This window comes from Balaenoptera borealis (assembly GCF_965194805.1).
Source record: "Balaenoptera borealis genome assembly, chromosome: 2".
Classification (NCBI taxonomy): Eukaryota; Metazoa; Chordata; class Mammalia; order Artiodactyla; family Balaenopteridae; genus Balaenoptera; species Balaenoptera borealis.
Genome location: NC_138867.1, coordinates 962,931 through 988,825, shown reverse-complemented (window position 1 = coordinate 988,825; position 25,895 = coordinate 962,931). Strand labels below are relative to the sequence as shown.

General features: G+C 54.0%; 1 protein-coding gene across 3 annotated transcripts; it reads right to left on the bottom strand.

The window, feature by feature from the left end:
- Positions 1–6,678: 6,678 nt before the first annotated feature.
- PDCD6 (programmed cell death 6) lies at positions 6,679–22,354 on the bottom strand. Of its 3 annotated transcripts, XM_082382963.1 has the most exons (7): positions 22,174–22,315; positions 21,681–21,813; positions 21,201–21,262; positions 14,739–14,783; positions 13,706–13,864; positions 10,012–10,121; positions 6,679–7,244 (listed from the first exon to the last, which is right to left on the bottom strand). In XM_082382963.1, exons 2-7 carry the CDS (start codon positions 21,722–21,724, stop codon positions 7,146–7,148), a joined length of 519 nt encoding a protein of 172 aa, XP_082239089.1. In that variant the 5' UTR covers positions 21,725–21,813; positions 22,174–22,315; the 3' UTR covers positions 6,679–7,145. The 3 variants fall into 3 exon arrangements, with proteins under 3 accessions (XP_082239089.1, XP_082239087.1, XP_082239088.1); XM_082382961.1 differs by lacking the exon at positions 21,681–21,813 and having other exon boundaries at positions 22,174–22,354; XM_082382962.1 differs by lacking the exon at positions 21,681–21,813 and having other exon boundaries at positions 13,712–13,864; positions 22,174–22,353.
- Positions 22,355–25,895: the final 3,541 nt, after the last annotated feature.

The window sequence follows — 25,895 nt, the reverse complement described above, 5'->3', positions numbered from 1 at the left end:
AACCAGGAGCTCTGCTGGCACAGGGACATTTGAGTCAATAAATGCGATTCAGGGGTTGTTCCCGAACACCAGAAACGTTGCTTGTGGCGGCTGGCAAGGGTCATAGATGAAGTAGGAGAAGGTGAGGTGCCTCAGGGGATGGGCAGAGCCAGGGTTCCCACCCGGTCTGACCCCACCCCACACCTCCACCTCCCAGGGCCCCTGCCTGGTGCCAGCAGTCACCCTGAGGCCCCTGCAGACCCCAGCCTGGCCACACGGCCCCCTGCTCCCGACATCTCCTCCTCTGAGGCTCCTGTCAGCAGGAAACAAGGAGCGGTGGGCAGGTCCCACCCCTCAGCAGACCCTCAGGGTCTCAGCCAACTCGAGGGTCCAGTGGGAAACCAGTTGCCTGCACATTCACCGCTCTTGCGGCACAGAGCAGGGGAGGGACAGTGCCCTCCTTCCAGGGAAGCAGCTGGCCCTGGGAGCCGTGGCCTGGAAGGGGAGCCCAGCATGGCCTGGGGCCACCCATGTGCTGAAGCTGAGCTACCTTCAGGGTCAGGATCCACAGGACCCCGTGCTTGCGGAGAGGGTGCGGCCAAGACCCTCCAGGCTCTGCCCTCTCCTCCGCCTGCTCCTGGGGCCTCGCAGGTGCTGCTCCTTCTGACTGGAACACTCTTCTCTGAATATCTGTCCTGTCATTTCCTTCAGTTTAAGGCAGAGGCCACCCCTACCGTCCCTGGCTATCTGACATTTGGGTTTATTGGGGGGGGGGGGGAGACGCAGGAACTTTCATCTCTAACCCTAACCTGCTACAGCCTCACAGCCCAGAACCAGCCATTGTGGGGGCAGAAGGGAGGAAGGAGAAAGAGGGGGAAGGGGAGGGGGAGGGGGGAGGGGGAGAGGGAGGGAGGAGAGGGAAGGGAGGGGGCCAACTTACTACAGTTATTTCCTTTCTTGCACAACTCCAGCCCCCACTGAACAATGACTCACTTGCCTGGTTTTCTTTGAACCTGCCTTGTCCTCCACATCCTTTGGAGGCCCCGTGGAATGAGCCTTCCGCAGGCTCTATGAGTCAGTCTTTCTCAGTCCCCCGCCCCACCTGCATGGTCCGTCCAGGCACTGCCCACTCAGGACCCCAGCCTCCTCTAGGGTGACTCCCTCTGTGTTGCTGGAGCACATTCTCCAGGAACTTCCCAGTTAAAGGAACACGGGAGGAACGTTTCTCAGAAACTGTCTCCTGTTCAGCTGACCATGGCTCCACCAAGGACTTGCAGGGTGGAACCCACTGTGCCTGCTGTGTCTGAGGTCCACCCCAGCTCACCTGTGCTTCCTCCGTGTCCTGGGCTCCGGTGGTCCTCCGTGCACCCTGTCCTGCAAACCTCACCTCACCAACGTTAGCTCTGGAAAAGGTCCTTTTCAGTTTTGAATTTTTATTCCCTACGGTTTTTATTCTTCAACTTTTTCCCTTCCGGATATTCTATCTTTAATTTCTGAGTTACTTCCATTCTGCATTATTTCTTTTTTATAGAGTTGGCTCTTTTTTAATGGGTGCCTGTCTCTGGTCGTCTCTGAGACACTGGCTGTAGACTATAGGGGTTCTGAGATGTTCCTTGTAGTCCCTGCTTTGCCCCTTTTACAAATGTCAGGTGAACTTTCCTGAGCTTCACACAAGAGGGAGGCACTGCCCTAAATGGACAGAGTGGTGGGCTTGTTGGGCGGTGGGTACCTGTGGGCACCATCTCAGGTGGTGGGCTTCTCTGGCCTCCTGCTCTGCGGTGATGGGGCTTGCTATGCAGGGGCCCCCAGCTCTCCTCCACGCCCCTGTGTAGGGTCCTCCCCAATCCCTTTCGCTGCCACTGCGCTCCTGAGCCTTCCCTGGCTCTTAGGGGACTGTCAGCTTCTCCCTGGAATTTACCCTTTCTGGGTCTTGGGGGCAGGTATTTCCCTCTCTGGTTCTTTGCACTGTTTGAAGGCAAATTCAGTGGGACCTTTGCCATCTTAAAACTTCCCTGAATTGCTGGCAGCTAGTTTGAACCTATATAAACAAGGTGAGGCCCAGCGCAGCTGGTCTGGAGTGTCATCTGGTGGGAAGAGTGGGTGGGTCAGATGCGCCCCCTGAGCTCCCCACCTCTGCATGGACAGGGCGAGGACCAGGGCACCCTTCATCCGAATCCCAGCCTAACCACCACTTACCATGTGACTTCGGCCAAATTATGGGCCCTCTCTGGGCCTTCACTTTTTTATCTATAAACCAGGTAAGTATAGGCCAATGGAACAGAATAGAGAGCACAGAAATAAACCCTCACACATATGGTCAATGATGTTTGACAAGGGTGCCAAGATCGTTCAATGAGGAAAGGACAGTCTTTCCAACAAATGCTGGGGAAATGGACATCCACTTGGAAAAGAATGAAGTTGGACCCATACTTAACACCATATACAAAAGTTACCTCAAAAGGGATCAAGACCTAAAGTAGAGATAAAACTCTTAGAAGAAAACATAGGGGAAAAGCTTCATGGCTGAATCTGGCAAAGCTTTCTTGCATATAACACCAAAAGCACAGGCAAGAAAAGAAAAAAGACAAATTAAACTACATCAAAATTTAAAACCTGGGCTTCCCTGGTGGCGCAGTGGTTGAGAATCTGCCTGCCAATGCAGGGGACACGCGTTCGAGCCCTGGTCTGGGAAGATCCCACATGCCGCGGAGCAACTAGGCCCGTGAGCCACAACTACTGAGCCTGCGCATCTGGAGCCTGTGCTCCGCAACAAGAGAGGCCGCAATAGTGAGAGGCCCACGCACCGCGATGAAGAGTGGCCCCCGCTCGCCACAACTAGAGAAAGCCCTAGCACAGAAACGAAGACCCAACATAGCAATCAATCAATAAATCTTTAAAAAAAAAAAAAATTTAAAACCTTTGCGCATCAAAGGACACTATCAATAAAGTGAAAAGGCAACCTATCATAGGAGAAAGTATTACAAATCATATATCTGATACGGGATTAATATCCAACACATATGAACAGATCCTACAACTCAACAATTAAAGACGAACAACCAATTTAAAAATGGGCAAAGGATGCAAATAGACATTTCTCCGAAGACACAGGAATTGCCAATAAACACATGAAAAGATGCTCAACATCACTGATCACTAAGGAAATGCAAATAAAAACCACAAATGAGGTACCACCTCATACCTGTTAGGATGGCTACTGTCAAGACATAACAAATGTTGGCAAGGATGTGGAAAAATAGGAATCCTTCCTTACACACTGTTGGTGGGAATGTAAAATGGTGCAGCCACTGTGGAAAACGGTATGGAAGTTCCTCAAAAAATTAAGCATAGAGCTACCATATAATCCACTACTTCTGGGGATATAACTGAAAAAACTGAAAGCAGGGTCTCGAGGAGATGTATGTCCACCCATGTTCACAGCAGCATATTCACAATAGCCAAGAGGGGGAAGCAGCCCAAGTGTCCATCAGCAGATGAAGGATAAACACAAGGTGGTCCATTCATACAATGGAACGTTATTCAGCCTTAAAAAGGAAGGAAATTCCGACACAGGCTCCAACATGGATGGACCCTGAGGACATTATGCTCAGTGACATACACCAGTCACAAAAGGACAAATCCTGTAGGATTCCACTCACGTAAGGGACCCAGAGGAGTCGGATTCCTGGAGACAGGAGGAGGATGGTGGGGCCGGGGGCCGGGGGAGGGGGGAGGAATGTTGATGGGGACAGAGTTTCAGTTTTACAGGATGAAGAGTTACAGAGATGGATGGTGGTGATCGTTGCTAACACTGTCAGTGTACTTAATACCAGTGAACTGTACACTTAAAACTGGTTAAAATGTTAAGTTTTATGTTATGTATATTTTAACACATGCACAACAGGTAAGAATCTCCACCTTTACCCATTTTCCCACCAGGTACGTACATTCCCAGTCTCAGGGGCAGACCTGGAGTCATGGGCTGGCTTCCTGGAGCCTCTAGTCTGGACACCGATCAAATACTCACATGCACCCTCGCACACGCACACGTGCTCTTAAACGGAGCCATGCGGTGAACTCCGAGCTGGCCTGGGCCCACCTCCGTCGGGTGGTGTGAGGTGAGGAGGGCACACGGTGCCCCAGCCCCTCTGGCCCTCGAGTTCCAGGGCAGCCGGGCGGCCCCTGTGGGCTGGGGGCCGTGGTCACACGAATTCAGGAAGAGGACCCAGTGGGGACCCCATGGGGACTGACTCAGCCGCACTGCAGAGCGTGCATCTGACATCAGCTCCGCCCGCAGCCCCCGACCCTCCACAGGCGAGGGGTGACAGCCCCCACCGCCGCCCCGGACCTCCCACCTGGCCCGCCCTTGACCAGGCTCACCTGGACTGGGGAGGTGACCCTCCCAGCTGGCTGAGGTGACTGGAGGCGACCAGGGCGGTGGCCACAGGTAGTCCGTCCTGCCTGTCCTGGACTATTTCCCTCTTCATGAAGCACCGACTTCGAACCTGGGCCAGAATTCCAGTGTCTTGAGCACATGCCTCACGCCCCCAGAAGTCAAACGGGGAGCGGGGCCACCGGCACACGGCGCACGTGGAGAGACGGGGCGCGAGAGCAGGCGGCCGGGCGGAGTGCCGGGCGCAGATGAACAGGCACCACGGGCAGCGGCCTCCCTGTGAGCCTCCCCGAGGCCAGGCCGGCTTCCGGGCAGTACTTCCTCCGCCCCATCCCCGAACCCCGGCTCCCAGGGGACGGGGCACAGCCTGAGAATGGAGTTGCCACCCTCACTTGGCCCCACTCCCTCTGGCTTCTCTGTTGCTTCTGTAAGTTCCACGCTGGCTGTCCCTCGAGGTCACCCCTCCGGATCCAGATGAAGCACCAGGGTCAGGCATCCCTGCAGGCGGGACAGCACTGCCCCCGTGTGGCCGACTGGCCGCTAGACCAATCAGGTGCGGCCTTGGAGGAAAGGAGCCCTCATCTTGCTGCACGCCCGCCTGGGCAGGGGCTTGGGGCTCGGGACGGAACCCCCAAACCTTAAGCCCATCTGCTGCTCGTGCCTTCCAGGGACGCAGCCACGTCCCCACCCACTCCTCAACGTGCGTCCACTGGCTCAGACCACAGACTCCACTGAGGGTCTGTGCACGGTGTGTATCTGCACAACTGTGTTTGTATCACACATCTGTATCTCTACCACACACCTGACTGTACCTGTACCACCCACCTCTATCTGTGCCACACACCCGAGTACGTCTGTACCACCCACCCGAGTATATTTGTACCACACACAATCAGACCTTTCTTTACATTCTGCATCTCCCCTTCCCCTCACTTCCCTGAATCAAGGAAGGCACCTAATCACACATGCACCATTCCCTGACCGAGGCTGACATGCGGTGCGAGAGCAGGCCTCTCAGTGTCTGCTCTGTCAGGCCCCCAGTGATCCTCGGAGATCAAACTGTGTACTGGGGAAGTTCCTCACTGAAGCCATGAATTGCCATTGCCTGAGACCAGCTTGAGGGGTTCCAGCTTCCCAGGAACCTGGGATGAACCCAGAGCCCAAGGTGCCACAGGTGCAGGATGGGGGAAGAGGCGGACAGGAAAGCCAGCATGTGGAGGGCGGGGTTCCCACGTCACAGGGGGACAGAGTCCACAGAGGCTGGACGCCTGCTGCCCTCACCCTGAGCTTGGGGTGTTTGCAGGCCAGAGCTCAAGGGACAGGTGACCACAGTGCCTCCCGGGGGGAGGAGGGGCCCCGCCGTCCATGCCTCCACCTAAAGGGGAACCTGTGGGGGAGGAGGGGCCCCCGCTATGTACACCTCCGTCTAGTGGGGGACAGGGAGACAGGCTAAGGGGCGGTTTGGGCTGCGGCAGTGGGGCACCAGCTGGAAGAATCCACCTGAGCACCTGGAGGTCCCAGGCCTCACGGAGTCAGGAATTTGGGGACCGACCTCACCGGAGTACAACTTGGGATCGTGGGCTGGTGTCCTCACAAGTGTGTTGAAGTACAGAGAGGCACTCAAATGGAAAGGCGTGGAGATCCTCAGAGACCCCCTTGGACCCTCCTCCATGAGCTCACAAGGCCAGTCTGAGCCACACAGATTCTTTACCTCAACCCCACATAGTGTGGTCAGTGACATTCCTTGTAATCAGACACCACAGATAAGAAACCCACAGCCCCCAGGCTCCATCCCCAACCAGCACAGGTCCTCCAAAACAGACCCCACGGATACCCAATTTCTGATGCCCCAGACCCATTTATAGATCACTGACACCCACCCAGAATCCCAACATCCTCAGAGCCCCCACCCCAAATCCTGGTTTGGGGAAGCACACTTAAAGGGTGAGGGGACAGAAAGAGCCTAAAGCGATTCCGTGTGGACGGGCACAGGGCCACCCTGGGACTGGCTGTGCGCCCACCACGTGGGGGGCTGACTGCATCCCTCCTTCCGCTTTCATGTGTGAAAAACCGTAATTAACAGTCCATCAGAGGGCACAGAGGTGCATCATTAGTAAGTGAAAGAAAACCCATTCCCTTCTAAATCAAATTTGGGTTTGTATTTCCAAAGAAGTTTCAGGAAATGCAAACCACCTCCTGTCATAGAGGATGGATGAATCTCGGGATTTCCACGAGCAAGCCAGGGCACACCCCAGAAGGTGCCGGACCCCTCGGAGCTCCAGGTGAGCACAGCTGAGATGGATGGGGACAAGGGCACATGTGCTTTATTGCTTACGCTGCATATTCCAATGAATACAATAAACCCCCTTAAAAAGTAAGGCACGTGAGCAGCCTTCTGTGCAAGTTCCGTATTATTTAAAATTCCTATTGGCTAATAAAGTATTTCCACTCTAGAACTGGAGCTATCTAGAAAAGCACATGATGAGTTTTTTGCAAGCAGAGTCCCTGTAACATTATTATATCTTACCTCATGGCACAATTAAACAGCCTCAAATCAAATGTGTGAACCTAAGTAATGACGTAACTACCGTTACAACTGCAAAACATCAACCCGCTTATCCACGTATGTACTGGTCCCCAAGGAGTAATTATACAAAATCTAAAGGAAGAGCAGTATCTAACTCATCTGCGTACCATTTCGTTACAGGTGAGAGATTTGGCATTTTCAGTCTTTTTTTCCGTAAGTCCCGTTGGTATTTGCAGAAGGCCAGTGTCATACGATGCTGAAGACCATGGAAAGATACTGTTCATATGACACCTGAATCCAGCCGTCCTGATCCGTGTCATAGCGTCTGAATATATCTGTCAACCTCTGAGGAAAAAACAACAGGTGTTTAGATCTAATACTTATCAAACAGAAGGAACCAACTGTACTGGTACAAGGGCATTCAGGAACCCAATTTCAGAAGCATTCATGTCTCTGCCCGCAGAGGGGCATGGGCGAGGTGCCCTCGGCCACCCTCAAAAGCCAGGCCGGTCCACCCTGGAGATGCAGGGGCAGGACAGCAGCGGGTAGGCGGGCGGGCCGCCAGTGCAGCTCCACTACACACCGCGGCCCTGGGTCCTGGCAGAGCCCTGTGGCCCCGGAACCTGGCTTCCCAAGTCCATGGTGGTGAGCCTGGGTCCTCCCTTCCCACTCTAAGACTGTTCTCCTGGGGGGCCTCCCTGAAGGCTCACCTCTGCTCTGGCCACGTGCCGCTCAGGACAAAGGGAAACCAGCCCCCACTGAGCTCCTTCTTTAGAACCTGCTGCCCAACAGGGGAAGCCCAGCGCAGAGCCAGAAGGGCAGGATCTCCTTGTGCCAGCCCAGGACCCTGGCTGATGCCCAGCCCCCCTCCCCACTCAGGACCTGCCCGCCCACCTCCTCCTGCCCGACGCCCCCCCACCCCTGCTACAGACCCCCCTCCCCCCCTCCTTCTCTCTGCTGCCCACCCACCTCCTACCTGATGCCCGAGCCCCTCCTGTCTGACCACACCCCCCGGGCGCCACCTCAGTCTGTTCACAAGCCTGGCCGCCCGAGAGCAGGGATGGTTAGGTAAGCGCCACCCCAAATGACAGACGCTGGGCAACCATGGCAGGCTCTGAAGAATCCTGCTGACAGAAGACAGTGCCCCAGGCTCATCGTGACCTTGGTGGTCGCCCGCCCACCTGCCCAGGGGCCGAGAGCAAGGCTGCAGCCTGGCCCGTGAGCCGTGTCTCCTGGACCTCAGTCTCTCCAGTTCCGCCCCGCTCCTGTGCTGGGCAGGCTGACGGCCAACCACACACGGGCTGACACAGGTGACAGTCCGCACAGGCGTTACCCAGGAGCTTCCTGTGTGTGAGCCGCCGGCGTGACACACACCACAGAAACCACCAGCGGCAGCAACCTCCCGCCGGAGACCGATGGGTGACTTCCCTTTCTTTACACTTAACTGTCTTTTCCCAAGATTTCTACAGGTTTCCATGTTGCTTTGTAGAAAACAATTTTCAAAAAGCCTTTTTCTTTTTGGAAAGAGGCAGATGAAAGAAAACGCTTTTGAGGGCTTTTGAGGACTTTTTACATGTGGCCTGCAGCTTAGCCTTTCCTTTCCGAGTCCCCACCTCTGTCCAGCGTCTAGGCTCCTTCTCCACGGGTGGGAGGGAGCAGGACCAGCAGCCGGCTTCCAGCACGGCCCAGAGGCCACGGCCAGCCTCCTGGCAGAGGCACCGCGTGAGCTTCTCAGGGGACTCAGATCCTGCTACTCTGGGGGCTGAAAGCTGACATGCGAGGACCCTTGCTTACGCAGAGATATAAGGATCAGGTGGTCACTTATGGGACATAACCTCAGATGAAAATCCTAAGCCCATAGCGATCCAGACGCAGATCCTAGTGAGAGACTTTCACGCTACACCTGTTCCTAACGTGTGCCGACAACACTGCAAACACGTAATCCTGCCTCACCAGACCCTGAGAGGGAGAGACGGGGTAAGGCTCTCCGCTTTTCAGAGACGTGAGGCTTAAATGCTAACAGACCTGGCTCTCCAAGTCACTGAAGGACAGGGACTGATGGGCCCAGATTCCCCGGGAAAGAAATCAGGATAGCAGACCAGGCAGAGAAACTTCACTTACTGAACTATCGCTTTAACGGGGAGAAAACCTGAGAATGCTTTCCCAAATTCCAAATTATACTGATAACCTCATGCCTAGCACACCCCTCTGTGGATTCTAAAACCAACAAGATGGAACCTCGATTTGAATGCAAACTGCGAGGATATCTTTCAGGGATCGGTTCTACTGAAATACTTAGGGAAAACACATTCGCTTCCCATAAATGGAATTGTGACAGAATTAAGAGGGAGGGTGTCACAGAGTCTTACGTGGACTTGGCCATGAGTTGATAACTGCTGAATCTAAATAATGGGCACATGGGTTCATTATACTGTTGTCTCTGCTATTTTTTTTTTTTTTTTTGAGATTTGTCAAAAAAGAAAGTTTTGAAAGACATGAGGGTTTATACCAATTCACTGCATTTCTAAAGCTTAAACCTATGGAACTGGGCTCCCTACCGAGAAACAGGAGCAGGGCCTGTGTGGGAACAGCCAGGGCGGCTCGAGGGCTCCCGCCCTCCATCCTAGGAGGGCTCCTCTGGGCCTGCACTTAGTTCTCTCCTGGGTGAAGCAGTGAGGCCGCAGAGGGAACCACAGAAGCAGCGCAGGGAACCGTGAGGCGGCGGTCACTGGGATCACCAGCCCCGCCAGACACTGTTTCTAACACCCAAACAGGGCCCCCTGCGCTCAGGGCACAGCTCCTAGCTTAGGAGCCTGCAGCGCACACGACAGAAGCTCACCCGATTCTCATAATGAAATACACCAAAATACCGGGGTATGCATGGAAAGAGCCCACCGGATCCCCTCCAAATGGACAGCTCCCGGTGTTTCCAGGGCAGGAGGGGCCCTGCTGTCTGCACCTCCGTCTAACAGAGCAACTAGCTACTCCTCCAAACAGCACACTAACTCCTCTAAGTTCCGGAACCAGTTTTACGTGTCTGACTCCTGCGCCCCTGCTTCGTCATCCCACCCCTTCCCGCAGTCAGCGCCTGCGGGCCCCGCGCAGCCGGTACCTGCAAGACGATGCAGCCCTGGATGAAGTCGTCAAAGGCAATCTGCCCCCGTCCTTGTCTGTCGAACTTCCGAATGAGGGTGTCGTGAAACTGGTCAGAGAGCCGGTACCCTGGAGGAGGAGAGCGGAGTCAGCACACACGCTCGCTCCCCAGGCCCCAGCCTCTCCCTCCCGAGAACACGACACGCGCCCCAGGGATCCCAGGTGCAAGCGCACTGCAACACACTGAGAGCCTGGTGGCCACTGTGCGAGGAGGGGCTCACTCAGAGAGCAGCAGCCCCTTCCTGGAGGGTCCCGAGTCACCCAGTCACTAGTTCTCACCAACCCCAGGGCCACGCCCCTCGGCCCAGGGGCCTTCCGGACCGCTGCGGAGCTAGCCTCCTTAGAAGCCCTTCACTGCTGACTTTCCCGACACTCGGCTGCCCTGGGTCACTCGCTGCTGGAGGAGGCTTCGCCAGCTAAACCCGCAGGAGGAACGAGGCGCCCAGGAGCGAGGAGGCTGACTGACGGCCCCTCCTCCACCTCAGTCAGGCCGTGAGGAGTAAGGCGGCCGCACACAGACTGAAGCCCTCGAAGGGTCACCCAGGTGACGGCAGAGTCCCTGACTCCACCTTCAGCTTGCTGGGCGTCCTGGAAGGCCTCCAGCAAGGACGCCCCGGGGCGGCTCTAAGCCCTTCCCCTTCCTTCCCTCCTAACCTCACCACCTGTGTGACCGAGGTTTCCTTACTTATTCAGGAGACAAGATCCAGGTGCCAACATATTTTTACTGGTTTTCAGCCTCGCTGGAATCTTTGCAAGGATATGCACACCTACTGTCTGAGTGAACGTCACAGTTAATTACCTGTACAGGCACTTCATCATCACTCTACTGAAAAAGAGTCACACATGCAAACACGTGACAGTACTTTCCAGAGTGGTCAGCGCGCTCTATGCCTCCTGTGACTTAAATCCAGGGCCCCCTGCCCTGCAGGTGAGTAGAAGACAGGACCCCGACTTAGAAAAGAGAGACGGGCGGGTGCTGGATGGGCGCCCCCTCACGCCCGGCACCGGTGCCTGTGGCCCAGAGAGACAGAGGCCCGGCTGGTGAGGGTGAGCTTGGGACATGGTGACAGGGCAGTGCCCGCCCAAGCCATCGCTGTGCAATGGTTTCCTGCCCAGGCTGGGAAAGGACACACGAGATGGTGACAAAGACACAGCGGCAGGGAGAGCAGAGCTCCGGAATCAGACAGGGCTCCGCCGGCTGCCGGGACTCTCGGACCTCTGGCCCGCTCCCCCCTCCAAAACCCAAGACGTGAACCCCCCTCAGCAGACCATTTTAGGGTCAGTGAGGCAGGTGGAAACGCTGCTGGCCCCCTCCCTGTGTGTCCCCCGGCCCCGCTGCTGCACTTCCGGGGCACAGATGCCCAGTGGGGGGAACAAGCCCTTCTTTCCTGAGAACCAGCAACGTCCACGGGGCATCCAGTGCCCGCTCTCAGCACCAGGAGCAAAGCCGGGCGCCAGTCAGTGACCATGGCAAAGGACAGATCCGGATCAGGGCACCACCCGTGTCTACACGGAGCCAACAGCACCAAGAAAGGGGCGGAGGCTGCTGTAGACCTGCCGGGGCCTAACTCAGCCGACCCGGCCGTAAACACACCGCTAACTTGGTCAGGGGAGCCAAAGGCTCGGGCTCCAGGGACGAAGTGACAGGGTGCCGGCTTGGACTCCTCAGCGTGAAAAGGGGGGCGGAGCAAGTGCAGCAGGAAGATGGAAAGTGGGTGAAAGCGAGCAAGGAGGAAGTGACGGTTCACTACACTCTCGTGAAATTCCTTATAAAAACCACATTGGCCTTGGGCTGCCAGGGGCTGGGTGCAGGACGGGGGCGTTTGCTGGGGATGGGGCTGTCAGCCCCCCCCACTAGCAGAGTGTGAGGCCCAGGCCTTATGCACCTTCTTACTTCCAGGTCTCTGCACCTGGCATGTAGCACATACTAGGAATAAGAGCCTAAAAAATGAACGGATGGACCATCAAATCCAGCGGGTGCGCTGGTCAGTCACACAGCCCCGCCAGGGCAGGCCTGAGGCCCTGTGTGGCACTAACAGAGGTCAGAGGACACCTTAGGGCCTGACCTCCCCCCGCACGCCCGACTCCCTCACGCATCTGCTGAGCTACAACACAGCCCCCAGCTTGGCCGACAGACGCTTGTTCTTAGGGGTGAAACCAAAACAGGAAATTTCACTCCCGGGGCACATTTCCTAACAGTTGCTCACAAGTAACCTGTGAAGGACGACAATGCCCTTGCGGGGAAGAACAGGCTCCAGACAAGGCGCTAGGAAACGGCGCACCGATCCCAGGCAGAAACTTCTGGGAGTAACTGAAGAAATGCTGCAACGGGATATTTACTTTTTCCAGGAAGAGCTGCAAGTCAGGAGGGATCTCGGCTCTGCCCAGCTCAACAGGGCCTGTCAGCTCCTGACCTTGAGGGACCACCGCTGACCTACCACAGCCACAAATGTCCCCGGTCTGACCAGGGCTTGTCGACCTCCGCATTTCCAACCTGAGCTCCCAGGACGCGACGGTCACTGGCACTAAGTCAAAAGAGGGCTCCGGGGCCTGACAAGGTTAGAAACACTGTGTTCGGTGGCACCTGAGGTCACCAGTCTGGAAGTTAACTCATAGGGTCCAGGTTCCAGCCGGCCAGGCCTCCGGCTCCCTCCTGCCCAGGACTGCTCTGTGGGGGCCACCCCCCTCCCAGCCCCCCACCTGAGGCACAGGAAGGTCAGCTGCAATCCAAGTTTCAATTCAGAGAACCTGAGGTCAATGTCCTGCCCAAAGCCTGACCCACACGTGGCAGGCTCACAACACAAACTTCCTGTGGGGTCCCAGAGCCTCTAAAGCAAGAAAGAGAAACCGGAGAGGACAGCCATAAAGGACACGCCCAGAGAAAGAGAGGGGGAGGGGAGAAGCACATGAACAACCACAAGAACCAAAATGTACTTTATATTATTTAACGCTGAACTAGTCAGAATAAAGTACATTGTAATCTGACAGAAGGGCCCTGCGAACAGAGGGCCCAGTGAATGTCAAACAAACCAGAATCTTGGTGTAACGGCTACCGTCCTCCCTCCATAAATAACAAATCCCAAGTTCCCCTCAGGCCCAGGTGCACGCTGGACCAGAAGGCCCGCTGACGCGCTCTGGAAGGCACCACGGGAACACTGCTCAGAGCACGGCACACGCTCAGGCTGGCAGGCACGTGGCACACGTGCTGACATGCACTTGAGAATGGGAGCTTCCACACTCAGGCCTACGCTCCACGCAACTCACGAGCTCGTCCCCTGTGGGCATTCTATCTTCTTTCTGGGTATTTTCATGTCAGGAGATACAAACAGTCCTACACTGTTTTATTTTGACTTGTTCACTTTAAATTGTTTCAAAAGCCACATTCTCAATGTGCCTGTGACATCACTCCACTTCACAAAAGACAAACTACTGCATAGCCCTTATCTCATTTTGGATGAAAAACCGTATAGAAGCCTCCAAGTCAAATACAAGCCTTCACGATATAAGTAACATGAAAATATAAAACTGTGTGATGTAAACAAAAATTTCACATAGACTGCTTTAAAAATCATTAAGTTGAACTCAGTAACAAGATAAACCTTATGGCCCTGCTCCAAAATGAAAGAGCTACGCAGCCAAGACAAGTGTTTTACCAAAACCTGAGAGGGCTTGCTTGAGCTCGTTCTTGTCGATCATGCCCGAGTTGTCCCTGTCGTAGGTGCGGAAGACGTTCTGCCAGTCCGTGATGTACTTCCAGACACCGGTGAACTCGCTGAAGTTCACGCCGGCCTTGTTCTCTCTGTCAAACATGGCTGAGACGGAAGGGCGTGAATCAGCAAGAACCTAGAGCAGAGGCGCGCCCAACCCTCCGCGGGCCTGGCTCCTCCGGGACCCAGCCTGCTGTTCGGCCAGCACGTCCCCAGGTGCTGGCGGTGACCCAGCCACAGCCCTAAATCGTGCTAGGCAGGCGTGAGGCGTGCGAGCCAAACACCCTGGTGGAGCCGCAATAAAAACGCTTTACACTGAAGGAGGTTCCTCAAAAGCACGACGGCGGCAGGGCGCACCCGCGCTCAGGAAGGAGCCAGAGCCGCAGTGCAGAGCTGTCGAGGGGCCCACCCCAACCCTCTCAGCTCCGGGTCCCATTCCTGGAGCCGCCCGTCCCGCGGCAGACCCGAGTCCCGAGTGGGGGCTCAGAAGAGTCCTCGGGCGAGGGAGGCCTCTACTCTGAGGAGAACAAGATACTGGCTTCAGATTTTCTTTTAGTAAGGCCCGCCTTTCATTGAGAAAGAAAATCAGCCTAATTCCAGGTCCAAATAAGAAAGAACTTGTAACTACATTTACATATAACTGCAGGCACCATGGATAAACACTCAGTCTGAAACACTGCTACAGAGAAAGTAATACACCGTTTGGTCTCTTTTCAGGTCATCTGCGTGATCTTGGTTTGGTCACAAGCACATTCCAGTTCAGAGCCATTTCACACGAGAACTCGCACGCTTCCTCTAGTCAACAGGCAAGCAAGACGTGACTGTGTGTGAAGCCTATGTGAGACCTTTAGACTGAGAAAGGAAGGACGGGTTGGACAGTCAACTCAAAGTAAAGGCTCAGTGAAGGGCCGGGCCGGGTGGCAGTTCCGGAAGAGAAATCAGGTGAGAAGCACAGGCAGGGTGTGTTGCCGCTACTTACATATGATCGACCGGACCGTCACTGGATTAAACGGAGTCCAGGTGCCTGAAACAAACAGCAGAGATTAAGAAAGAGAAGAAACTCTGAATCCCCAGTCTGTAACCCCAGAAGCCAGAGAAAATAAGTAATTAGCTTTCAACATCAAGACCCTAGAGCCACGGTTCTCCACAGGGGACGCCGCCCCCAGGACGATGGGTCAGTCAGGTCCTATCCACACTGCCGGGAGAATTGCTCAGGTCCACCCAGACATTCAAAGCTGCTCAGGAAGACCTGCACCTGGAAGCTCACTCTTGTTCACTTTATAACCAAGAGATGCCATTTTAATACTCACTGAACTTCCCAGGGCCACAGCACCAGGTAAGCTGAGAAAATGGCACTTAGCTGTGCTAAGAACGTCACCAGCTACCACTTCAGAAAATCCCACCCCAAGGGCACCACCGCTCCCAGGACCGGTGCAGCTGCACACGTCGTGCAGCGACCCTGCTGGACAGCGCACCGTGAAACCACGCTTTACGTTTTTCTCCTCAAATGACAGTCTGCGCAGCATACTATTTTCTCTAAAATTGTGAAAAGGCAGGACACGTTATTCCACGATTCACTTCAGAGCAGTAATGGGGATGTTATCGAATATCTATTTTAAAGGGGACTGTTGACACTGATGGATTTGACGATTGAGAACCATTTATCCACTGTGATGATGGAATGCTCACCAGGGACCTTTATGCCCAAGGATCTGTTTTCAGAGTGATTTGCACCTTTACCAATTTTTATACTCACTAAAAACAATGTAAAAACATTTTTATGGGGCGGGAGACCAGCATCTCTCCTCATCCCCCCATTTTCCCCTCTCTACAGACGGTTTGAGCTCTGGGTGGCAGAGTCCCATCCCCTGGCCACACATGAGGCAGCACCCTTCCTGCCCGGCCGCGACCACTGGGCTTGGAGCACGTCCCCGACCTGGCCCACACGCGCTTCTCCCGACGTCTAGCAAGCATGGCCCCCCAAACACACGCACACCTTCACCTGGACCCCTGCCTCTCCTTACGCCTCCGTTTATACGAGGCTTCCTCAGAGGAGCCCTCCTGAGCGCCCCGCACCCAGGCCCCTCGGTCCCTCCATCTCCTCCACGGGCGCCCTGAGCCTGGCCCAAGCCTGGCCCGCAGCGGGGACCCCTGTGCACTGGGTGAGCATCTCTGCAGACTTTACAGGCGTTTGGGGGATGGCAGGCAGGAGGATGTCTATAAAGGTATCAGAAAAGGTCAGCATCGTTGAAAACCAGCGTACAAAGAAACTGTGCTACAGAGAAGCCAAGAGAAAGAGGGGGACTCCATGCCCCGAAGGGCGTCGCTTCTTCACCGTTTCTGACTTTCTAGCTGCTCACGCCCCGGCTGGTGTTTCCGCAGGAGATGACCCACCAGGACCAGGAGCCCGAGAAACCAAACGCAGCTGCTGGACTCCTTCCTGCCTTCGCTCCACCTCTGACGCAGGCTGTGACCTGAGAGTCCACAGTGACCGCCCCGCTGAGTGGCCTGCGCCCACTGCCCATGCCGACTGTGAGCTGGGGTGCGTCCCTGGCCACGCTGGCAAAGGACTCGGCCGAACGCGCTTTAAACAGAAGTGACACAAGAAAAACAGTTAAGTGATGATGCAAACCCAGGCGCTTTCCGCGGTGACGGCCAGGCAGAGGGAGGCGTGGACCAGAGGGACCCACGGCCGAGCTGCAGGGCCGTGAGGCTCGGGAGAGCGGCAGGTCGCCCCGGGCCGAGTCAGGGGCGGGGAGGAGACCCGCAGGCCGCCCAGCCTGGGAGGTGGAGACAGGCTCCTGGTGTCTCCCCGGCCCGTCCCTGTTACCCAAACGGGGCCTGACCCTCCACGGAAACCAAGGGATAATCACAACAGCCAACAGTTAAGTGACTGTTTAGCTCATGCCAAGCCCTGTGGCCTGGTTCTCAGACTAAACATCAAAGCTTCACAGCCCCTAGTGAGGGCAACATTTAGTACTCCAGTTATACTAAGTGTTAAACACACTGGAGCGCCAGCCTGAAAATCTGCAGTTTTCTGTAAGAAAACGCACTGCAATGTGGAGAAGCACGTCTAACAGAGCCTGCTGGAAACACAGGACACACTGAGCAGCGAGATTCCCTTCAGCGCCCGTGACCCTCCCCCCGATTTTCCAGGCCAGCCCCAATTTCAAACATTCCCAGTAACCAACATGTCTAGCAATGTCACAACCACCAGCTTGCGGGAGATTTCCTGTCAGACTTTTACTTAGAAATACAAGATATGGTCTCTGTTCCTGTAAGTCTTGCCTCAATTTCATCTGGAAAGACCAAAGAAAACAGAAACACACACAGTTTTTTTCCATGTAAACTGAGTACACATAACTTTTTTCACCCATAATTTGGGTACGAGTGGGTCGCAGCTCCACTGAGGGGGTGGGTCAACATCAGGACACTTAGCATTTTCCCCTGTAACCCTCAAGCACACAGATGATTTAAAGAATTTATATCTGATCCCTTCTCAAATGAGAAAAACCCCCGCTCTGCTCTGTGATAATATATTCTGTCTTTTTGCTCTCCAGAGAGTTTTCTTTCTTGAAATCGCATCCTGTTACTACAAACTTGGACTTCAGTGAGAGATAATGGGCTGAGTCGTCATGGCATCCAGCAAACGCACGCTGAAATACCTGCTTACCTGGAATCTTTGGGGAAAAAAACCAGACTTTTTTTTACAGCACCACTGGCGATCTCCTTCCACTTTACTGCATCAGATCTGGGACTCCCAGCCCTTCTGGGCATTTCTTCCCGAAAGAGGAGCCAAGTAGGAAGGGGTGAGAGCAGTTCTACGGGCTCGCATGGCATCGGCCCGGACACTGGTGCCTCTTCAGGGTCACAAACTCTGTATCCCACCAGTCACCTTCAACTACGGCCTCAAAGAGCCACGACTGGAAATATGGCCTTTCTAAAGGCAATCTGAACACCATCAATAGCCGTAACACCACCTACAGCCTTTGATCTGATAAATGCCACTTCTAGAAACTTGTTCTATGAAATCACTACAGTATTTACATTGAAGAAAATCAGAAACAACCTAAGTGTCTCACAGTGAAACTCTGTACACTCCATTCTGATAGATGAGTGATGTCTCCGGTTCTGTACCAGGCAATGTGGGACCTGGTGGACATGGGCTGGGCCCGAGGGGGAGGGGCTAAGCCTCCAGTTGTCCCAGAGCGTGATCTGCCCAAGGCCGAGGTCGTGGAATAAAGCCAACCCCGTCTTCCTCTGCTTCCACCTGAAACTCTGCTGCATAAGTTTCTGGGACAAGCAGATACAACAGGCTGTGCTGGGGGCCTCCAAGACCACACCGCAGGCTTGATGACTCGCTAGGACTCACAAAACTCACAGTCAGTTTATTACAGCAAGAGACACAGAGTAAAATCAGCAGAGGGAAAAGGCATGGGGAAAAATCCGGGGGGACCAGGCACCCGCTTCCCGGGGAGTTGCACAGGGCGCCCCTAATCCTCCACCGAAAGCTGAGACCACACCTCGCGTGTGTTGTCAACCAGGGAAGCTCCAGGCACCGGGGGGGGGGGGGGGGGGGCACGTGCCTGCCGCAGCTGCAGTGGGAGCATGAGCTGCCCAGGCAAAGGGGCAGCATGTTCCAGGCGGTGGCCAGTAGCCACACAGGCAGGCCCTCCTCGGGGACGTGCAGGCTCTGAGCACAGCAGGTGCAGGGTGAAGAAGCTAAACCCAGACCCTCCGCTGCCTCGTAAGCTGGGCCTATGACGGAGTGACAGTGAGGTGACCCGATGCTCAGTCGGCAGGGAACTGTCGGCTTATGTGGTCTGATCTCTCTCGCTGCTACTCAATACGGGACCTCCAGAAGAGCTCAAATCTATTTTGCTAAAAATACCTCTAAAAGAATACATGACTTATTACTATTTAAAGTCCAGCTGAAAAATGCCTCCTTAAAATACATCAATATGTTATGTCAACGTAAACCTACAGAAGCACAAAAAAAGAGGCTTGAGCAAAATTAATTTCCTGTAATTCCAAAGAACAATGTGAAAGTAAAAATTAAAAAAAAAAAAGTACCTAACTGAAGACAGTTTGTGACATGTTATTTCAAACAGAAGGCAAGACAGTCCTGTCTCTATTCACACCTCTTAACCAAGCAGTCATTTTCAGACGCGCTCCTGGGGAAACAAGTTGCATAAAGGACTCAGTGTACAGGACCCACGAGTACTTCTTCAGGGCGGTTTCAGTTGGGTTTTAACAGAGCGCATCAGAGGCACAGATCTCACTGCAGAGAGAAACCATGCTACTTTGAACCTCCAATTTTCCCACCAGTAATAAGCTAATTAAACTGATTTCCTGAAATAGCTCAATATTCTAGTCCTAATATGAAAAAAGAAGCCCAATCCTGGGGGAGAAATCAAAAGTCAAAATAACTCCAATCGTATCAGCTGTGGGAATTCGAGGACAGTGAAGAGAACTGACTTGTGTCCATCCTTGGTGACCGAGGTGACACGACACAACTGCAAACAAGAGACCAGCTCGACCAGCTTCCTCCAAAAGCTGACGCCCAGTAGCCAGAGACTGCTGCAAAACGACTCCAGCGGAACCAGGAGGAGGAAAAGGGCAGCATTCAGGAAAGGAAGGTGCCGCGGGTGCCTCGAGGAAAGGCAGGTATCCCGGGTGGAAGGAGCAGAGCCCGGCAAGCGGTGGGAGCCACGGGGCACCTATGCTTCGGGGCGCCAACGGGAAGACACAGGTGGGACAGCACAGGGGTGGGCCGAGCGCCTGGCTGTGCAGGCTCACACCCGGAGTCTGGTCCTGCTCTCAGCCTGAGCGCTTACTGCGCACTCTGGGGCTGTGCAAGGACGAGAGAGCTGTACCCATTCACAACCTGCCTTCCTGCAGAAAGGGCCTAACGGAATGTACAAGATAGTCACGGCACAGCAAAAGAAAGCAAACTATGGTCATGTTGGATGGGAGGAGAAAAGCATACGAAAGTTAGGGGTCTCAGACTATCAGTAAAATTCACCTCTTAAAATTCTAAGCTCATGGTACTGGCGAGCCAGAAATCTAATTTAAAATTTTTAGCAGCTAATTTGAAGAGAAAATGTGACTGGTTAAAAGATTCAGGTTAAGACAAACGAAATAAGACAGGACAACCATCACAGTTGCTCCACACAAGAAGCACCACACCCCCAGGGAGGAGAGAGGCGGCCACGTGGCGGGAAGGGGGGCTGCCACGCCCGGCCCTCTCAGGGCTAAGCTACTACCCGCTTCATGGGGCAAGTTCTTACATCGCCCCAACAGAAGCTGAGGGAATCCCGCAGGGCAAATCAAGAAAAGTGACTCTACAGGGCCGCTGTGAGACGCTCCTGATACACACTTTTCGGTGGGCTTAAACCAGGTATCGATTTCAAAGCATCTTAGCAATGGTGGGCTGAACATCCTGTGGGCAATTCTGTCAAAATTCTCTCTCCAGCAGGCTCCTGATTCAAGATTATGTTCTGACAGAGCAAAGAACCACCTGCTTTAACAACCATCTGAACTGGAAGCAGCACTGACTGCCTCCAGGGAAAACATTACCTGTGTTAACCTGTAAACACCAATCCACCAGGAGTAACAAAGGGAACATCCGCGCTGCGCGCCCCGCGCAGGGCTGTGAGGCAGCGTCCGCCTGCTACGCCACCAGCTGCGCCCACTAGGCAAGGTGAGCCTTTCAACATCTTCATTACCGCTTAAAGTCAACCCCCTTCTGGCTTAAATGGCACGCCTCTGGACGGCACCACAAACGTAAGAATCAGAAAAGACAGTGGCATCTGAGGGGTTAAAAAAAGGGCCACACAGCCAGGTACTTATGGAATCAAGATCTCCAGTAGTACTTCCATGGATTAATCATGCTGAAACCAGCAAAAAGGCGACTCCACGGTGAGCTCCCAGCACCAGCACCAAGAGCTGAAACCCTCTCACCCACGTCTGAATGACTAGCATCCCCCACTGGGAAGCCCACCTCCCCGCGATCCGGCTGTCAGAGCCTCCAGTAGCCTTAGTTGCTTCCCCATCGGTGTCTCTGGGGCCTTGATGCCCCGCTCCAGAGGAGTCACAAGACGCAGTCACCTGAGAAATTCAACAGCCCTCGACAAACCTGAAGGATGTCTGCCGTACAAAGCCAGGCTCCCTGCGCTCCTAAAGCCGACACCCCAGCCTCCATTCCTCAGGCTTTCCCTGTGTCCTCCACGCCGTTGCCCCAGCAGCTCGGCAAGGACTGAGAGCAGCACCGACACAACACCAGGAAACCACCCGACAAAATAAGCCAGAAGCTCCTCCACCACGGGCCAGAGATGAGAATTAAGTCTTAATGATTTGGAACATAATTTAAGAAGAAGGTTATTTACTACGGGTGGTCAGACTTGCAGCTGACAAGTCCAGATGGCCAGGTGCCACTCACCATTGGATAGCGCTTGCTGAAGCTCGTTGTCGGATATCACACCGCTCCTGTCTTTGTCAACCCTACAAAATTAAGATCAGTTAAGCTAGCGATTCAAAGTGTAGGAAAAGCAAAAGAGGGCAAAAGCAAAGGTTTGACTCTCCAGTCAATCCTAAATTAATTCTGGCTCTTCCTTCCCTGGGCCCTTCCCTTTGGCTGCTCGACCTCTCAGTCCCATGACCCGCTGGGGAACAAGGAAGCCTGCCTCCTTCGCTGTCTAGGCACGCTCCCTGCCCAAACCCAAGCTGCTTCTCCACTTTCTCAGGTCTCCCTCCCTCGGCCTGGCTGAATTCCACCTGCACCAGGTTTTCTCCTTTTCACAAGCAGGAAAAGATTCTCTCAGATAACTTAAGTCGTTCCCTGATCATGAGTCACTCCACTTTGGGTCATTCGTTCGCTGGAAGGACGACCAGGGACGGAAGGCACTGCGGTGACGGTCACCTGCCCAACAGCCGCGGCCCGGCTTCTTTCCTGGTTGCTGGCATTTCAGCAGCCGGGGAAGAGTCTGCGTTTCTGCTCCCCTAAACAAGCATCCCTGGGAGACCGTCCGCCCCGGAGCAACTCCGGGCACCGGCTGTGAAGGGAGAGGGATGGAGGCCAAGCCCCAGGGCGAGCTGGCTGCGACCCCCGGCTGGCGGCTCTGCACCTTGGGAGGGGACTGGGGACTGCGGGAGACAAGGCGGGGGGCGGAGAGAAGGCCAAGGGTGGGGGGGACGGAGCAGGGGCCGGCGTGGGAGAGGCCGAGGGGGACTAGAAAGGGGGCCGGACAGGACGCCAAGGATGGAAGGTGGGGGTACGGAGCAAGGGACAGGGGCCTGGGGCACCAGGAAGGAGGTCGGACTGGAGGCCGGGGTCACGGGGCGGGGGAAGGCCCGGGGCTGAGACCGAGAAGAACCCAGTGGAGGCCCGCAAGCGCCTGCGCGGCCGGCCGCACCTCTGGAAGACATTCCACAGGAAGCTCTGGTCCGGCAGCGCGGCGCCCGCGGAAGGGCCAGCCCCGGGGCCCGGGCGGTACGGGTAGGCGGCCATGGGCCGAGGCGCAGCTGGGCTGAGGCGCTCCTGGGACACGGATGGCTCCGGGCGGCTCCACTTCCGCCTAGACCGGGGCGGGGCCCGGAGCCCACGCCACTTCCGGGGCGGTCACGGGAGCGAGCGCAGCCAATCCAGTCGCGACCCTGTTGCCAGGCGACGCCCGTTCGTCCGGCCAGCGTGTCTGGGTCCCGTGGGCACCGCGCAGCCGGTGGCCTAGGCCAGGCTAGCCCTAGGGTCGCGGACGCGCGTTGGGAGCCGCTTCCCCGCGGCGCAGAGTGGACATGAAGGGCGGAGGCGGCTCCCTCGAGCATGGTCCATTCTTGCACCAAGGTCATGGAAGGACTGTGATGGAGGGGAAGAACGCGCCCGACATTCTTGTTTTTCTGGACTTTTCGCCCGCCCCCGCTCGCGCATCTCAGCGTCCCTGCGCCCCGCTTCCCAGGAGCACACGAAGCCCCGCCTCCGGCATCTGACAGCGCCCGCCGCTTCCCGGCTCGGCCTGCAGGTGCGTGGCCAAGCCCAGATGTCCCCTGCTGGCCATGGTGGGCTGCTAGCGTGTCCCTCTCGGCCAGTTGACGCCACCGCCTCCGTCTGGACACCGACTGAGCCGCAGCGCACCCCGCGCAGGGAAGCCCAGCTTCATTCAGGGCGCTCCCGCCGCCTTCCAGCCTCTCAGGATTTTCAGCTCCTGATCCAATCACGCTGACTCATTTCATCCTCCTCCCCTACTTGGTTTGTGGAAGGGCCGAGCACCAAGGAAGCACCTGACACTTCCTTCCTTGGACACGAATCCATTATTCAGCGCTCTGGCTCTGTATGTGACCCGCTGTTATTCTCCAGCTGTATTGTCCTCAGTCCCTTTTCCCCACCAGAGCATATGCTGGAGAGTTCTTTAAACTCTTCAAAGAGATTAAGATACTCTGACTTTGACACTCACACAGATTATTATTCTACAAACCTCAACAATGTGGCTTTTTTCATGATTTACTGAATTCAAGTGTTTTCTAGTTTTATCCTCATAAAGCATTCACATCACTCGTTAACTAATCCTTTCTACAATTTTCCACAGCTTTTTGATCTCTAGTTTCTGAAACCCATTTTTTTCTATCTCCCATCTCTGCCTTTTTTTGTTCTCTAGAAAGCTACAAAATTAGTAACTATGATTTTGCAACCCAATTTATAAGTTTTCCAGTACAGAGTGTACAGGGAAACTTCAGCAAGAAACTTCTCAGCGACTCCAGCTGGCCTTGGCTTCCCTCTCCTGACAGTGTCACAGGTTCCACCAACCCTTGATGGAGTCCAGCCTCGACTGCCACAGCCAACACCATCTGTGGGGCCCAGAAGTGCTCCGTTCTGCTTTCTGTTTAGTTCCAGGGGTAGGAAGTGATTCATTCAAGGGAAGAAGCATTTACTGAATCTACCCTAGTGTTTAAATATTACTATGTGTAATCCTCACACCAGCACCTCGTGGCAAGGTATCAAGGTCCACATTTTACTGAAGAGAAAACTATGCTGGTCTAAGGTCAAAGAGGCAAGAAGAGATTGTAGCCCAGGTCTGTCTGTACTTTTCCTGCATCATCTCAGCGGTGGCAAGGCTGACTCTTAAAAGGGAGATTAATTTAGGAAATGAAGATTGAAACAAAAAATTCATCCCCCCTAACGTATAACCCTATATATGTACAAATGAGTCTAGGATTCATCAGAGACTGGCCTGGTGCTTTCGCAACTAGGCAGCCTCAGTCACCTCAGCCCTGATGGCTAAGAAACTGAGACTCTGAGAGGCTAATGGGAGTGCACACATGGGCCATGGCACCTGTGCTGTGCTCTAGGGCAGGGCTTAGCCTGCAGTCCTGGCCACAGACAGCTGCCATCTACTTTGGGGGGGGGGGCGGGGGGTGTGTGTTACCTGGAGTCCTGACACCACCTTACAAAGATGTACAGCAACAGTGGCAACCACCTTCTGTCAAGAGAAAAGGGCAGATTGTTTCCTGCCCCTGGTACTGCTGACCCAGTCATTTAAAGTATTGATGTGCTTGCCACTATCTCCTCGCCTATCTTGGGATTCAATTCCCTCCTAACCAGGTCTGTTCTAAGCTTTCCATTTATATAGTGCTTCTGGGTGGAGGAGAGGAGAAATGAACTGAAAGCCAACACTTCCCTAATATTGGGCCAGCCTTTCCTTTGGTCTAATTTCTCTGAGCTAATTGGAAAATGCCTCTTATTATCCTTAGAATTTTTCTAAACACTGGCTCTAGACATAGGGTGCTAGCACTCCTAACACTTTTCAGTCCACCCTCTTGTTCATCTGTCTTTGGCACATAGTAGGCCCTCAATGAACATGTTAAATGAATGGATGACCAAGTAGGTTATGTGCCCTGGTTCTGTCCTGTGTACACTTGTGTGCATGTGCACACACACAATCTTGTGTTATCTACCTTACCAGCTTCCCCTCGGAAGACACTTTGGCTCGTTACTTGTGCTTATTTTCTTATCAGGACCACTCTGGCATTTGCACTGGAGACTTCTCCTTTTTCAGTCACTTTCCCCTTTACAGCCTGGTGTGGAATTCCAGGCACAGGCTGACTGAGCCCTGCTCTCCCCTTCCTTTCCAACCAATACTCTTGCCAGAATTCAGATGAAAGCGAATGACCTTCCTGTTTTTTCACTCTGGCTTCTTACTGAGTAACTGTCAATTTACTGAACATAGGATGTTTCGTATAATAAGAAACTACCAAACATCTACACTACCGTTGGCCCACAGAACTTCCAATGAAGGAATTGTTCTTTATCAGCCATCCAAATGTGGCTACTGAGCCCCTGAAATGGATCAAGGTGACTGGGGAATGGAATTTTAAATTGTCAGTAATTTTAATGACCTTAAGTGTAAACAGCCATGTTGCTACGTCTGTTGCTATGGTCAGTGCAGGTCTGAATATTTTACTGTATATCTTACCTTTCTACTTCTTTTGATCCATATTAGAAATTATCTATATCTCTCTGGGCAGTATTCTATTTTCTTTTCTTTTTTTTTTTAAGATTTTTTTTGATGTGGACCATTTTTAAAGTCTTTATTGAACTTGTTACAACGTTGCTTCTGTTTTATGTTTTGGTTTTTTGGCTGCAGGCCATGTGGGATCCTAGCTCCCTGACCAGGGATTGAACCCGCAACCCCTGCAATAGAAGGCCAAGTTTTAACCACTGGACCACCAGGGAAGTCCCTCTGTTTTCTTTTTAACTTGACTCACATTTTTTTTTACTTCTCTGGTTCGCCAATTCCCCTAACACACGTGGGTTCATTGAGAAACCTTGAACACACATTTTATAAAACATTTCCAATATGAAATATTCTGCCCGGTGGTTCCTTAACTAGCGGAATTCCATAGGAACTTACATTTCCAGACTACCCACTCCCCAGTGGTTTTCTTAGTTTCCGAATATTCATGAAAATAGTTTGAAGGTTTGTTTTTGGCTCAGAAGTCGCAGACAGACATAAGGAAACCACCGCCATCCATTATTCCTTTGCAACCATCAGCCCTCCTGTTACGCTCCCTTGCTTCAGGGGTACCTGTGCTAGCTTTGAATTCCCTGTCCTAACACTTCAATGCTGCTCAAATGCCCAGGTTA

Excerpts from the sequence above, each read along its gene's own strand:
- PDCD6 (XM_082382961.1), bottom strand. The coding sequence starts at position 22,268 with ATGGCCGCCTACCCGTACCGCCCGGGCCCCGGGGCTGGCCCTTCCGCG. Across the intron at positions 14,784-21,200 it reads TCAGCAAGCGCTATCCAATG|GCACCTGGACTCCGTTTAAT; the intron begins GTGAGTGGCACC and ends TGTTTGTTTCAG. Across the intron at positions 10,122-13,705 it reads GCAAGCCCTCTCAGGTTTTG|GGTACCGGCTCTCTGACCAG; the intron begins GTAAAACACTTG and ends CTCCTCCTCCAG.